The following is a 15,488-nucleotide window of genomic DNA, read 5'->3' on the forward strand; positions in this document are numbered from 1 at the left end:
TTTGGATTACTAGTTGGGGTCAGAAAAGCAGGCTGCTCTGTATTGCTGTGTGCATGCTTCAGTAAAGAGCTTTTCAGGTAGCCCTTGCTGGTAGGGTTTTTTGACTCTAGCAGTTAGAAAACAAACCTGGCTAATTGAGGGTTAAAGTCCCTGAAAAAAACAACTATTGTGCACCACGCAAATTATTCATTTGCAATCTGAGACTGAGGTTGCAGTCTTGTAGTATATCCCAATGAATTCAATGAGAGTTCATTCTGACAGGATGTATATATATAGGATGTAGCTAGTGCTGTACACAACTTGGGCTGACAGTCTGTGACTGGCCCAAGTTAGCTCCATGGCTGAAAGAGGACTAGAACCCAGAGTGCCTGAGTCCAAGTCTCCACACTCTTAACCACTACATCACACTGGCTCCACAAAAGGCAAAAATATATTACGAGGCTATGAAAAGTACTAGATTCTGTTCCCCCCATCCAATGGCATAACCAATAATTTTTCTTTTTAAAATTCATTAACACCTTGGAGCAGACTGTAGATGCATAGTATTATATTGGAAAGAGGTACTGTTATCTATATTTTTTCAGTACTTGACAAGGGCAAGATTTATAACATTTTCCATTCTGACTTGTGGCAACTAAAATGTCAGGTCCTGATAACAGACAATGTATCTTTAGCTACTGCTGATTGCTCATACATAGGACTGAGTTTTAAGATTTATGGATACTTCTTAAATAAGTAGCTGCACATAAGTCTTGATACTAAGGAACCCAATGTACCATTTTGAGCAGTCCCAAGGAGAAAAGGTGTTTTTTCTTGGTCAAATGTTAATAGTTGGCAAATTGGCTCAGTCTTAGTAACTGCCTAAAATATACTGGCTGTGTTCATACTTAACAAGTCATGCTGGAAACTGTGCAGGCATGTTTGGTTTCCATGAAACCATGTGAAGAATCAACCATCTGTTGTAAGGTTTCCATGCTTCACCACTGCATGTTATGTGTGATCCCAGTCACATTGTTTCTGCATATTGAGAATTATGGTTTTCATGTTTCTGCCATCAAGTTTCACACCAAGAGTGGCCACAGCTGCAACAGATGTACCAGGCTTCATTTTCATTGTCCTGTTCAGCCTAGCAATGGCTGAACCAACTGCAGCTGAGCTCTGATTGGTTTTTCAGTACTCCCTGTCTTACCCGCTGGCATGTAGCTTTCTAATGCCCAGCTGCAGCAATGGTAACTTGCTGGCAGTAGGGCATCATGCCATGCTGTTTCCAGTGGCACTTTGAAGTGGCGCTATGCTTTTGCCACTGTGGAAGCCAACTGTCTCCTGCAGTCTCCTGCCCTGTGCCCCCAAATGCCCAGTCTCTTTGTTTTTCAAATACTACAGTATTACTTGCCAGGATGAATGCCTAAAAAATAATTCCTCATTTATAGGTTCCCACACTTTCTTCCCTAAGGCACAATCAACTTTGAACAAAGAACTGAACAAGTGTTATATTTCAAAAATGCTATGTAAGGTATGGCAACAATTGACATGTATCATGCATGTAGTTCCTTTACATACTAAAAATATATTTAGACATTCTATATATCAGTTTCAGAAGACAAGTATTTATATCATAAACTAATTAATTTTCTCTGTGTTTTATTTAAAATGTTCATTCTCATATTTTAACTTGCTTTGAAAAATCTGATTGTCATTACAGTCCATAAAACATACCTGTGTAATTAATGGCTGCCTTTTGGATTTAGATTTTTAAATTAAAGATGCAATATAGTTTTGGATGTAGTAGCCTGGGGAAGAAAATAAAATCTTTTGTTCTTAAATACTGGTAAAGATACTTTGTAACAATACTATTCAATAGCCATCCAAGACGATTCTAGTATAATGAAATGAAAAAAAAAATCCTTTATAGAATATGGAATATTATCCATTCTAGATTCCACAGGATCAGGAAATATTGAAAGTTCACAATGGTGGTTTTAGCAACTAGATGTTCATCTATCCAACTTCTGTAATGAGCTATATGAACATAGATTCCTGGATATCTTGGTCGGCCGCAACCATATCCGAAGCTGGTGACTCCTATGAGATAAAACCTGGCAGTATGTGGAAAATAACACATTAAAGGTCCACCACTGTCTCCCTGGAATATGAAAAATATAATACAGTAAGATGAATGTTCCTCATATTCTGTCCCATCCACCCCCATTCCACCCTAAAAATGGCGATGCTGGCGATAAACACATTCCAACACTGAAATTCATGCAGTTCCTTTATTAGGTCAAACAAAAGAACCTACACTTGTGTAAACTTTTAAGATCTTCCAATCAGGTGGGATGTCAGAAAAAGTGGGGTGTGACTTTGAAGGGAAAGAAATGTGTAATTATCTGAATAAACTACAATTTTACATTTAATATACCAGATTGGATAATTTTATGACCAGACTTTGTTGTATATAATAATAGAGAGAAAGGCAGGTTGCCTACCTGTAGCTGTCATTTTGAGTGATCATCTGTGTATTCATACATATGGGCTTTGTGCACATCCATGGAGCTGTTCCAGGAAGATTTGGTGGGAGCCCAGCCCCTGGTCATGCCCAGCATGTGGGGAGGGGCTCTCACCAAGACCTCAGTTCTGAAACAGTAAGACAGCCATTCAGTAAACGCTGTTAGGAGACATGTCAAATTCATGTTAGAAAAAGTGACACTAGTAGAGATGACAGGTGGGTATGTGTGAATCTATAGATGACCATTTGAAGAACAACAGTTACAAGTAAGCAACTTGCCTTTATTCTTTGTGGTCTCACACATGGGTAACTGACAAGCTTACCTCTTGGAGCAGGGTGGTGTCACTCAGAGGACTAGAGAAAAGAAAACAACTCTGCTGAAGGTACAATCCTCTCTGGCTCCAACACTGAGACAGTAATGATAAAGGTCAAGGAATTCAACCAGGTTGCTGCTTTGCAGAGATCAGTAAGGGACACTCCTGCTTACAAGGCTGTGGAGGTCACCATCACTTTGGTAGAATGTGCTCTGACTGGGCCTGACAGTTGGAGGCCAGACAATTCATATGCTAAGCATACTGTATGAACTATCCATTTGAACAATCTTTGAGAGGAGATGAGGGAGCCTTGGTGTGGACCTCCATAGGCAATGAAAAGCCTCTAGCACAGTCTGATGGACTGATTTCTGGGTTTGTAAAAGGCTAATGTCCTGTGAACATCCAAGGAATGGAGAGCTAGCTCTGATGGGTTGGAAGGAGCTTGAAAAAAGCAAGGAGGACAAGAGTTTCATTAATGTGGAAAGGAGAGATTACTTTTGGGAGGAATGTAGGATCAGGGCTGAGTATCACTTTATCTTTATGAAAGATGAGATGGGGATCCGCAAAGAGTAGTAAGTTCACTAGCCTGGTAATGGTAATGGCTAGATGTAATGGCTATCAAAAAGCCGTTTTCCATAAGATAAGGTGGAGGTGTGCGGAAGCCATAGGTTCAAATGGTTTCTTAGTGAGAGTGTGGAGAACAATGAAGAGGTTCCAGGAAGAAGTGGGTTGTTTGAATGGTGGGGCCAGGTTAAGGAGGCCTTTAAGAAACTTCCAAATGAGAAAAAATCAATGGTCTTGAATTGAAGTGTGAAATGCAGAGATGGCAGTGGCATAAGCATGAATAGAAGCAGTTTTGAGTCCTTTCTTGTACAAGGAATTGAGAAGCAATAGAATTTGTATAGGAGAAGCTGTGTCTGGAGAAAAACTATGCTATAAAGTGAAAGTTGAGAAAGCTGACCATTTAGGATCATATGATCTACATGAAAAATAATTCAGAGAAGCATCAAGGATATGCTGAAGTTCAGGGGGCATGTCCATTAGAGAGGAGGGCATGGCCAAATCCTCCATGTAGTGAATCTGAGAGTGTTCACATCGTGATGGAGGACTATCCCTTGATCCGGAGATGAGTTCAGGTCGGAGGGGGAGGCAAATAAATGTAGGAGAGGTTGAGGTGATGGGGGAACCAGTGCTGTCTGGGCTAGGAAGGCGTTATGAGAATGGAGTCTGTGTGATCTCGATGGATCTTTGCTAGAACCTTTGGAATCGGAGGAAATGGGGGAAAGAGAACAGGTTCCTGTTCCATTGAAGGAGCAAGGTGTCTCCCACTGAGTTGGAGCTGATGCTGGCTCTGGAACAGAAGTGGCTGAAAGCAGTGTTGACTTGTGTGGCAAACAGGTCTGTCTGGGGGATGCCCATCAGTTCCACAGATGCATCACAGTGGGGTGACGTTCTCATGTGTGACACTGTGTAAAAGTCCTGCCGAGTGTGTCCACTAGGACATTTGTTGGTACTGGCTATTGTCGGTACTAGATCGCAGAGAGCATGGTGCATTGACTGGTGCACCAGTGACAGGTCTTGCTGGTGAGAAGCATGGGGGAGCCTTATCTGGTTCCCCTTGTTTGTTTACATAGGCAACTACTGTGGTGTTGTCTGTAATTATTTGTATGTGCAAGTATGGGATTATGGTTTGAAAAGTGGGGAACGCTTTCCTTATAGCTAGAATTTCCAAGAAGCTAACATGACATGAAATTTCTTGTGGGCCCCATTTGCACTGGATTGTTGAACAACTGCAGTGGGCTTCCAGAGGAGGAGGAGGCATCATCAGTGGTTATAATGAGTTGCATTTCCTATGGGGAGAAAGGGACCCTGATGGAGGTGTTGGCTTTCTTTGTCCACCAATGAAGGGAGGTATAAATCCGAACAGGGATTTGAAGTTTGGTAGAATGAGGTTTGGTTCTGGTGTTGAATGACACAAGGAACCAGAGCTGGAGAGGCCTTATGTGTAACCAAGCCAGCGGGACAACAGCTATCGAGGGGCCATAAGGCAAAGGACATGCTGGATTATGGTGACACACAGAGGCTGAAAAGGTCGCTTTCTGAAGCTGTAGATCTTTGGTCACCTGTGCAGTCATAAAACCTGCCTTCCTAACCAACTACAGGTATTTCCATATTTTCCACCAATCTTTTTAGTTTTGGGATGCTGCAGTACCACAGAGAACCTAAGGAGAAAATCCCAAGAAGGGATAGGTGGGCTTCCTGCTTAAACTTCTCTGTTTTAGAAAATTCCAGTGAGAAATCTGTGCTGGTCTTCGGTTTGACTGCACACAGAATCCTTCAAAGAACTATAGTTACTGAAAACTGCTCTAATAATCAAATACTGGAATGCCCAATACTTTTAAGAATTTTCCTGTCATTTTCATGTGGTAGTCATACCAATGGTATGTTTGTTTAAGCTATTAAAAATACAAGAGATTTGTATGTTCTGGATTTTGATCAGTGAATCATGTTGCTGAACTCACTCAACAGCTTAGGCAAAACTTCCATGTTGCTGAAATAAAATGTACCAATTTGACTGATTCCTTCTGCAGTGACATGCTCATACCACATCATCTTCTCAGCATGATATACCTATATTCTTTATATACCAGCATTGTATACCTTTTGTCAGCTTCATTCACAAGAGTCCTAATGGATTTTCCTGGAGATAGACCCAGAGAGAGAAATCCTTGAATGGGCTCAAGGTTACTGCAGCTGTTTTGCTCATCCGTCACTTATTTTCATCCAGGCTAATCATAACTTGGCTACTTCTCTCTGGGCCTGGGTACATATTTAAACACATTTTTTCCTGTTGCCACTGAAACAAAAAGTTTCAGCACAACCCACTTCTTTGCTGCAGGAACAGCCTTCTCACTAAAGTAAAAGTTTGTTCGAATCATCAACTAACTTTCAACGTTTTTCTATCATTGTAGCCTCCAACCACTTTCCTGTGGTGTTCTAATTAGAACTAATTTTGCTGGAGCCCCAGGCGTCATAGCCTATCTTTCCCAAGGCCAACTAAAGGAACAGACAGTGGCTGGCATCTCTTTTGTGCCCCCCTCCATGTTTCCTAATCTCTTTTCTTATGATTGGCCAACTCTTCTGGAAGAGGCAGTCAACCACAGAAGTATGACAGTGAGGAATGGGCCCACTGCTGAGGAAAGTGGAGATAAGTGCACAAAGTGGCTGAAGACATTACTGCAGGATTCACCCATATAATACATTAAGATAAAGGTTTCCCTGTGACATTAAGTCCAGTCATGCCTGACTCTAAGGGGCGGTGCTCATCTCCTAGCCAAGGGAGCCAGTGTTTGTCTGCAGACAGTCTCCGTGGTCATGTGGCCGGCGTGACTAAACACCGAAGTGCACGGAATGCTGTTACCTGCCCACCAAAGTGGTACCTTTCTATCTACTTGCATTTGCATGCTTTCGAACTGCAAGGTTGGCAGGAGCTGGGACAGAGCAATGGGAACTCACCCCGTTGTGCAGATTCGAACTGGCAACCTTTCGATCACCAGCCCAGCAGCACAGCAGTTTAAACCACTGCGTCACCTGCAGTCCCATATAATACATTAAAAATAATTAAATCACTTTAGGAGACTCTTATTATGCAAGCCAAATTTCAGGCATTTCAAAATTTGCAATTTTGTCGCTCTGGCACTGACAGACAGATACACATTCTCTTCTACTATCACAGACTGATTATGGGGAAAATGAAATTATGGTTTGAATTTTGAATTCATTTACATTTCCTGATATTTCTAATGTTGATCTTACTCACTTTTGTTTCACGAATTTACTAATTTGTTGGTACTTCAATTGTTACCCTACTTTTCCCTATCAACTGTATGAGTGTAGGTTTTGGTGACCTAAGTGGAATTATCTCCATTTTACCTGGCAGCTATCAACATGTCCACTTGAAGAGCCAGCACAAAGCATATTCAGTGTTAATTGTCCTCCATACCAGTTAGGGCTATTACACACATTTAGTGGAATAATGTCTACTTGAGCTTCTTGTAATATAAGCTTGTCTCTACCTGCAAGGAAAACAAAATACTAGAAGTATACTGATAACATTCTGAAACAAGATCGTGTACAAAGCTAAAGGAGGCTAGCAGCACTTAAGTCAGTGCAATTCTTCTAAACTTAACAAACTATGCCAATATCCTCTATGCAATTTAGAAAACCAAGGGCAAATAGATATCCATTTTTAAACAGAAAAATCCTACAATGTCTATAATTCCCTACCCAGTATGGCTGATTGTGGCATGTTGACAGTTGTAAGACTTTCTTCTCTCTAGACATGCACAGGATCACATACTACAACCCGAAAATCCAACCATTCTCTTGGAGCTGCAGCACATTCTGTTTGGCAGCCAACACAAACCAGGTACCTTCATTTTTATTGTAATTTTGTATTGTTTCTAGCTAATAGAGTATTAGCTAATATCTATTTTAGCTACTACCTTTTATTTTTGTTTGAGATCAGCAGCAGAGGCCCTCCTCCGGGAGCCCTCCATGAGAGACACCAGGAAGCAAAGTACCCGAGGGAGGGCTTTCTCTGCAGTGGCGCCCCATCTGTGGAATGTGCTCCCCAGAGAGGTCCGCCTGGTGCCGTCGTTATTTGTTTTTCGGCGCCAGGCTAAGACCTTTTTATTGAAACAATATTTTAACAACGTATAATATTTATAGGTTTTAATTGTGCAGCCAGAGTGTTTCCGAGTTTTAACTGTATTTGTATTATATTTATTTATTTGTGTGAGCTGTCCCGAGGCTATATAGCAAGGGGATGGCATACAAAAACTTTAAATAAATAAATAAATACATACATACATATTGGTAGTTCATAGGTTACCTGTTATTTTTCTGTTTCAGTTCAAGGTTTCTTCAGGTATCCGGCCTTCTAAACTGTGCACAACAGGTTACACAAAAGTGAATTCCAGAAAAGCTACATTTTAAGTAATGTCCATATTCCAATTTGGAAGAAGATCTGTCCTTAAGGAAAGTTAAGATCGCTTCTTGCTGATACCAGAGTGTAGGACACAGAATAATCAACTCAAGTTGGGAAAACATTTTATTTATTTTTCAATTTCTATCCTGCCTTTTTCCTCAAAGGGCTCAAGGCAGCTTACATCATTCTCCTCCTCCATCTTATCCCCACAACAACAACCCTGTGAGGTAGGTTGGGCTGAGAGTCTGTGACTGGCCCAAAGTCACCCAGTTGGCTCCATGGCCGAGCGGGGACCACAACCCAGATCGTCTGAGTCCCAGTCCCATGCTCTTAACCACTACACCATACTGGCTCTCATAGGTTCAGGTTAGATATCAAGAAAAGTTTCCTCACTGTCAGAGCAATACAACAGTGAAACCAGTTGCCTAGAGAGATCATGGACTCTCCTACACTAAAGACATTCAAAAAGAAATGGGACAGCCATCTGAGTGGGATGGTGACCTGCAAGAGCAGGGGCTGAAACCGATGGCCTTCATGGCTCCTTCCAGTTCTACTACTCTATGATTTTTTAAAATTACTGTAAGAGTCAGTGTGGTGCAGTGGTTAAGAGGCTGGGACTCAGGCTATCTGGGTTCTAGCCCCTGTTCAGCCATGGAGCCAAACTGGGTATCTCTGGTCCAGTCAGAGACTCTCAGTCCAACCTACCTCACAGGGTTTTTGTGGGGATAAGACAGAAAGCAGAAGGAAAATTATGTAAGCAGCTCTGAGTTCTTTGTATGAAAAAATGTGGCATGTAAATCTAATAAACAAACGAACATCCATAAATGAATATAGAATTCCATGCCCCAAGAAAAGGCAACTCATCTTTGTCTCACATTCTATGAAGTAAAAACAGGGCTGAACTTTATACTACTGTTACCCAAAGATGAAACTCCAACAATATGGTTGATATCCCTGATTGCTATCAAGAAGTGGTGGAAAGAGGTAACCTTTAAACGTTCAGTGACTAGAAAAGATACACATAGTTTTAAGAATATATGTTTTTAATGTACATCTAGAAATATAAACTGACTGAAAAAGGTGTGCCATCATGGTAGTGAGTAACCTTCTCTTGAGTTTACATTCTATGTCAAAACTACATTTCCTTCCATGCAATATGTGAAATACTTCTGGATGTAGTAAAGAAATCTCTAGATTAATTTTCAATCTTAACAATAGTTTAGTTTAAAAGAAAAATAAAAGTTACCTTTCTCCTGTGTACTTCCCCAGCCAGTGATGTAACAGGGGTATACAGCTTTAGCCAAAAGATGAGTGTCAGGTAAGCAGATGGGCTGAACATATTTATTGTATTTGATGTATCTTATTAGCATAAATAATGCAACATCATTTTCATTGGTATCCCAACTATAATTAGAATGGATCATGATAGTTTTGACCCGGCGTTTTACAGTATAAGAACTGAATTTATGACGATTGTGCAAGCCAATCACAGCCCTCCAAAGGGTTGGATTCCTAGGATAGAATAAAAACTCCTGAGGATGATAACTGAATTACTATTTCACAATCATTGAGACTTGATAATTTGCTTCTTGCTTCATATTCTATTTAAAACTAATAAGCACTGACTCAGATTTAATGTTTTAAGAGAACAGTAAAGATCACTGTACATAATAATAGCAACACAAACAGTAAAAACATAAATGTATAGGAATGTAATCTCTGCCGGGTTGAACAAGTCATTTATCTAGCTAGGCATCCTCTTTCACATAAAGGTCAGTCTAGTTTGGATCAAGGTCTTATCTCCAATCAGCAGTAAATCAGAGAGAAGCCCTTTCTCCGACTCAGTCATGAGAAAGTGAATCTGTGTCCAAGTTGGGTATAGAAGATGCCCTCTTGCCCCAGCACTGAGAGTGACCTGATAGCAAAAGGACTTACTTCTCATTGTGCTGCAGTAGGAAGATGGGGAAAGTGTTTATTGACACTTTGATCCAGATTGAAAAACAGTCTTATTCTCTATTTAGTATTAACAAAAGGTAATCTCTCTCAATGATGTACAAGGAACCCCTCTCCCATTCAGCAGATCTGCATGGATTAAGTGAGGTAGGGCTGGGAAGGGATGTATTAATGTATTTGTGCAAGTGCTGTTGTGTGTGCGCGCGCACTGGGGAAAGATGGTTTGTGTGTGTGTCTAAAATAGTGTGTGGGGATGCATATCAGAAACTGCTATGCCCACTTTGAGTGGTGATCCCACAAACAGCTGCATGTGGTCCCCAACATCCTGGACTAGGGCCAGTTCAGTCCTCAGACCAGAAATATTTCTCTACCTTTGCTCCATCAGTTTATGGTATTATGATGAGCACTAGATTTGTGGGATGTGTACCAGGTTTACAAAATCCACGCCACATGTTAGTTCCTCCAGGCAGTTATTCAACAATTAAACAGTTAGAAACAGCAGCAGCCAGCCATATACTTGTACCTTTTGACATCATATAATTCCATAAGGAGAGATTTCAGAATATTGAGAAAGAAGAAAACAAAGGATGTCCTTTGCAAATCCAAAACAGTGCTACAAGATGCCAAAACCTCAAAGGGTTAGGGGCTTGGGATATAGTGCGAGCTACTGATACTCAATTTAGGATCCTATTCCTATCACTAATGAACAAAAATGGGGCCAACCAAAATGAAGCTTTTATTCTCATTATGTAATCCACCCAAAAAAGTTTTTGTTATTGGGAAGACTAAAAATATAGTAAATAAATAGCTGGGTGGGAGAAAGTTTCAGAAGAATAAAGAGGGGGAAAAGTTTTTTGTACAAGCCCTGAAAAGTCCTCCCTTGCTCAAGCTCTTGAAACACTCCTTGTAAGCCCTGATCAGCACTACTGGCTCCTGTTCCAAGTGGTTCAAAGTGTTGAAGAACACTACTGTGATGCGCTAGGGATACACTGCAACAATTTGTTCCAGGCTACAACTATATATACATATTTCAATTATATATAATTTTATATATATATAATTCAAAATTCAGGCAACACCTTTCTTTCTTTTTTGTCACTACATCTTTTTCATATCAAATACTGAAAGAAACTATTTAGAATAAGAGATACATACATCCATTCTTTAATGCAGTGAGCTGCTGTCAATATTGAGTTGTTACTAATTAAAGATCCACCACATACATGGTCATATCCTGAATGTAATTCATAAACTTGAAGACTAACTTGCCATGGCCATGCCCCAAGCTGAGCATCATGTCCTCCTACAATCCGAGGACCTGTTCCAGGGCCTATTAAAGGCCTTTTTCCACATTCTAGAAATCAAAACACAATTATACTGGTAAGATGCAATGCTTATAAGTGTCCCATAAAATGCAGTCTATGTTCAGCAACAAAACATGTGAGGCAGATCTGAAGATCTGTTTTAAACAGCTGAAATAGCACATCTGTATCAGAGCATATGCCATTAGAGAATGAACTTCTGTGAACTTTTGAAGAGTTCACAAGCTGATCCAAAATAATATATTAGCTTGCTTATCACAGTGGTTATTTTAGTGCAGGCTCTAAGGATGTTGATCTAACTTAACTCAGGCTGAGTAATCAATGTGCCACTTTGGGTAGTTTCGTTACATTAAGGTCCAAATAATATTCAACGTTAATGGCATTTCTAAGTAATTTCTAAGTAAATACACAAAAGATCCTCATACATCAGGCATGCTAACTCAACATGAATGTCTTCAGAACATTTTAACAATGTGTCTCTGCAAACTATACTATGAAAATTACAGATCAGCTTGGGACTGTGCATTCTCTTTCTCTGCTCATATTGCCATAGAATAGGCCTTCAAATAGGCTTTAGCCTTTAAGTTATTGGATTCACTCCACCATCATTTTCCACCATCACTCGAGCCATCATTTCACTCATTTCATTGCCACTGGTCCCCTAGAAAACCAGGGTGTTGGGGTGGTTCACCTCAGAGAGATGGGCCTCAGGAGTGGTTGTGTCCATAGTCATGGTCATTTCTCTAGTCTAGAGTCTGGCCAGGACTTCAACAGAGTCACCTGCCAAGGCAACAGGGAAATCTCCAAGAGCCGACATGAAACCATTTGGATTCATCAGCCTCCAGCGGTGGACCATCTTGAATGGTCCTCCACTCCTGCAAAAGATCTGAGTGCCAGCAAGTCTAAACTCCACCAGGTAATGATCTGTCCATGACAAGGGAACCACACTCAGATCACTACCAACCCATTGAACACAGAAAACAAGATCCAGTGTTTGTCCAGCATAATGGATGGGGCCAACTTGGGACATGTCACTGCAGACATGAAGTCCTGGGCCACTCCTGACAGGGCAGTCTTGACATAAATGTTGAAGTCCCCCAGCACAGTAAGCTGAGGGGTCTCCAACACCAACCCTGACACTACCCCATTTACCCTAACCCTAACCCACACCAACTTTCAAAAGGTATTTTCCCTCAGTGCAGTGGAAAATATCAAAACATTTTGAGAAGCAAGCAAGCATATTTAAACAAAATAAAACAAAAACTGCACAAAACCTTTCAGACTGATCCTCAGTTCTAAAAACAGTTGATTGTGACAAGCAACAATAAAAATAAGTCTCCCAATGAACTGCATTTTGAAAAGTCCTTATGATCACTGAAAGAAAGCAGGAAGGAAGTTCCATAATTATGGGGCTACCATTGAAAAGATCCTGTTTCTATTTCCTGCCATTTTAACTATTTCTGGAGAAAGATAAATGGGCCCTCTGCAGCTATCTTAATGCCCAAGCAGGTTCATTTAGGTGTAGGCAGTCCTTTAACTACCTAAAGACTCTAAGTTCTTTAAGCTTTCTAAATAATTGCACTTTAAATTGAATTTAGAAGAAATTAGAGAATCACTGCAGCAGATAGAGGGGAATTGAGTATGCTGGCCAAAACACTGAACCCAATTAGTTTGTAGCCCATGCAAATCCCTCTGAAACCCCAGATGGGGAGTCCTATCAAGCAGCCTCCCTCAAGTAGATATTATCCAGCTGTATTGACCCAAATCAATACATCATCCCCTGCAACTATAAGCAATGACCATGCTTATAGTTGGGATAATGGGAGTTGTAGTCCAACGTAGCAGAAAGCATCATCTTTGGAAAGGCTGTGGTAAATTATATACTCCCATCCGGGTAGGCTTGAGCTTTCAATTGTACCACAGGACTGACTCAGAAGAACTATTTGTTAGAACAAACTTTTACCCACTGCCTTTAAGGATTAGCAATAGCCACCTGGGTGGTATCCACCTGGAAGGGCCACTAAAACAGCACCTCCGAATTAGAACTGCCGATGCCACCCTGAGGTGCTTCCTTAAGGGCTACTGTTTCTTCTGAAGGGCAAAACGAACACATGGGCATCGGCGTGAAGCAGCCCCGCTCACATTCCGCGTGGGAGGCTTGAGCATCGGGACCATCCCTCTGGCACACGTGCTCTGCTTGTCCCCGTGCCCGGGAAAGCAGCAGCGTCGCCGCCTCTCTACCTACGCGGATCTTCGGAAGCCCGCGTGCCTCGACCTCTTAGGGAAACACCAGCCGGGAGGGAGCCCAACGCCCGCTTAATTGGGAGCACAGCCCAGTAATTTTAGTGGGACGTACTCGGAGGAAGCTCTTCAGTCCCGCTGCCTTCGCACCCATCTGGCTACTTCCCGCAGCGTGAACGCACCTTCCGCACCTACACCCCACAACGTCTTCCGCGTCTACTTTGCGAGGACTCCCCCTCCCCTTCAAGACGGAGGCGCAGTCTGTTCCGCGGCCTTGACGGCGTGCGGGTTCTTGAGCAGCGAGCGAACCTGCGCGGGGCGCACTCATTCGCCGCTGTTCTGCCGGTGCGGGGCGCTCAGCACCTCGCGGGAAGGGTGGGGAAGCCGCGCTCACCGTCTTGAGGGGGCAGGAAGGGCAGGACGTAGAAGGGGGCGCCACCTAGCAGCAGAAACAACGCCAAGGAGCAAGCCGGTGCGAGGCGTGAAAGTCGCCGCCGCATCGTCCGTCGAGAAAGCAAAATGGCGGCTGACTGTCCTCCCTCCTCGCTTTTTCCGGCCTCTTTCCGCGTGACGCTAAGTTTCCACGTGGACAAGGTTCCTCGTTCTCCCTCGTCTTTCAGAGGGGCTGAAAAGGGCTAAGACGGGTCAATCTGACGACTGCTTTAAACCTTTTGGCATTTGTCCCCAGGAACATACATACAATAATAACAAAATTATATTCATAGAATCATAGTAGAGTTGGAAGGGGCCATGAAGGCCGACGGATGCAACTCCCTGCTGTTGCAGGACACCACGTTACAGCATCCCACACAGATGACTTTCTTTTTGAATGTCTCCAGTGTGGGAGAGCCCACTAACTCTCCAGGCAAGCTGGTTCCACTGCTCTGACAGGAAGCTTTTCCTGATGTCCAGACTGAAACTGGATTGTCGCAGCTTGAATGGATTATTCCTTTTCCTACACTCTGGCATCAGCAAGAAGAAATCTTGACATTCCTATCTGTGGCAGCCATTGAGGTACTTATTCAGAGTCTATTTAAAACTATTTCAAAGAATGAAATCGGGGGTTTTTTGGGGGGAGAGGGGCTCCTACGATAACAAAGATAGCAAAATGCATTAAAAGTTGATTTATTGTTGATGCACAGAGTTGAAAAAAGGAACCTCAGCTGTATGTATCATCATAGTTGCCAATAATCTTCATTAATAATATGTATAACAAAAGGAGCACAGTATTTAATGCTCTTATAGTGAATATCAGACAGAGCATTTAGCATAAGAAATATAGTACATTATCACTGATCTACTTTGAAACCTAAGAGTTTATTTTTCCACATCTTTAAAAATATGGGTGTTTATGTTGTGATGTAAGAAAGAACCCAAAAGTAAAACTACAAGCTGCTTTATTCAGCTTGGGAAAGGGCTTGCTTATTTCTTGGTAAAATCATACAAACTCAAGGTTTTGTTGTTGTTGTTTTAAGTATTAAAGGTAGTGGAATACACATTGATCAGGTTCAATGTGATGGAGAGATGTTGGCTAACTTGAATAATGAAGGGGATGTAGCAATTGATTGGAGTAGGTAGGTAGAAAGGCCTGTGATATGACTTCCGGTAATGGCGTCGAGATAAGACAAACGTGATTAACGAAGGTCCGTTATCACGCTGGTAAATGTCCGGTGGTGGGCCGCGAGCCCAATCTAAGCCCTGTCGGGGTTGAAGATAAAGTGCTTGGGAAATCTCGTAGACGGTGTGGGACGGCAATCCCATATCTGCTGGGAGAAAATCAGGCATCTTTCAGCCGGACAACACAGGAAGGAGATCAGCCTTCCATGGGTCTCCGACATGCCGATTGTTTAGATTAGGAATTTAGCTATAATCGTCGGATTTATTGGGACACATTTATCTCTTGTTCCTTTTTACAATATTACCCGTGGGAAAGCGGTTTTTTTCTTTTTTTTTTTGCTAACTCATATAGGGGGAAAAAAAGGAAAAGCCCTTTGGATGGAGGGGAGTCCCCCCCCCCCACGGAACTGCAAGCGGCAACTGAGATGGAGAGAGATGGAGCTGTTTGTAAGTAAAGAAGGAGGTTTTTTTTTTTTTTTTTAAATCTCTCCAAGGGTGAATAATTTAAGATAAATAATTTAGTGTGAAATTGAATGATAAATTGA

The 15,488-nt window shown here is 41.8% G+C and overlaps 2 protein-coding genes across 2 annotated transcripts in view; both read right to left on the reverse strand.

Moving 5' to 3' along the window:
- Positions 1-1,906: 1,906 nt before the first annotated feature.
- LOC123019040 (transmembrane protease serine 12-like) lies at positions 1,907-13,826 on the reverse strand. Its single transcript, XM_044421479.1, has 5 exons — positions 13,721-13,826; positions 10,919-11,117; positions 9,057-9,322; positions 6,754-6,896; positions 1,907-2,143 (listed from the first exon to the last, which is right to left on the reverse strand). Exons 1-5 carry the CDS (start codon positions 13,824-13,826, stop codon positions 1,907-1,909), a joined length of 951 nt encoding a protein of 316 aa, XP_044277414.1.
- A 970-nt stretch (positions 13,827-14,796) lies between these two features.
- The window catches only part of LOC123019041 (transmembrane protease serine 12-like), a 32,250-nt gene continuing 31,558 nt past the window's right edge, over positions 14,797-15,488 (reverse strand). Inside the window, exon 7 of the mRNA XM_044421480.1 lies at positions 14,797-15,089. Within this exon, the coding sequence (XP_044277415.1) occupies positions 14,797-15,089 (293 nt within the window). The remainder of the gene's footprint in view (positions 15,090-15,488) is intronic.

This window comes from Varanus komodoensis, unplaced genomic scaffold, assembly GCF_004798865.1.
Source record: "Varanus komodoensis strain SLA01 unplaced genomic scaffold, ASM479886v1 scaffold12, whole genome shotgun sequence".
NCBI lineage: Eukaryota > Metazoa > Chordata > Lepidosauria > Squamata > Varanidae > Varanus > Varanus komodoensis.

Excerpts from the sequence above, each read along its gene's own strand:
- LOC123019040 (XM_044421479.1), bottom strand. The coding sequence starts at position 13,826 with ATGCGGCGGCGACTTTCACGCCTCGCACCGGCTTGCTCCTTGGCGTTG. Across the intron at positions 11,118-13,720 it reads CTTCCTGCCCCCTCAAGACG|AATGTGGAAAAAGGCCTTTA; the intron begins GTGAGCGCGGCT and ends TTTGATTTCTAG. Across the intron at positions 9,323-10,918 it reads CACTGCATTAAAGAATGGAT|GAATCCAACCCTTTGGAGGG; the intron begins GTATGTATCTCT and ends ATTCTATCCTAG.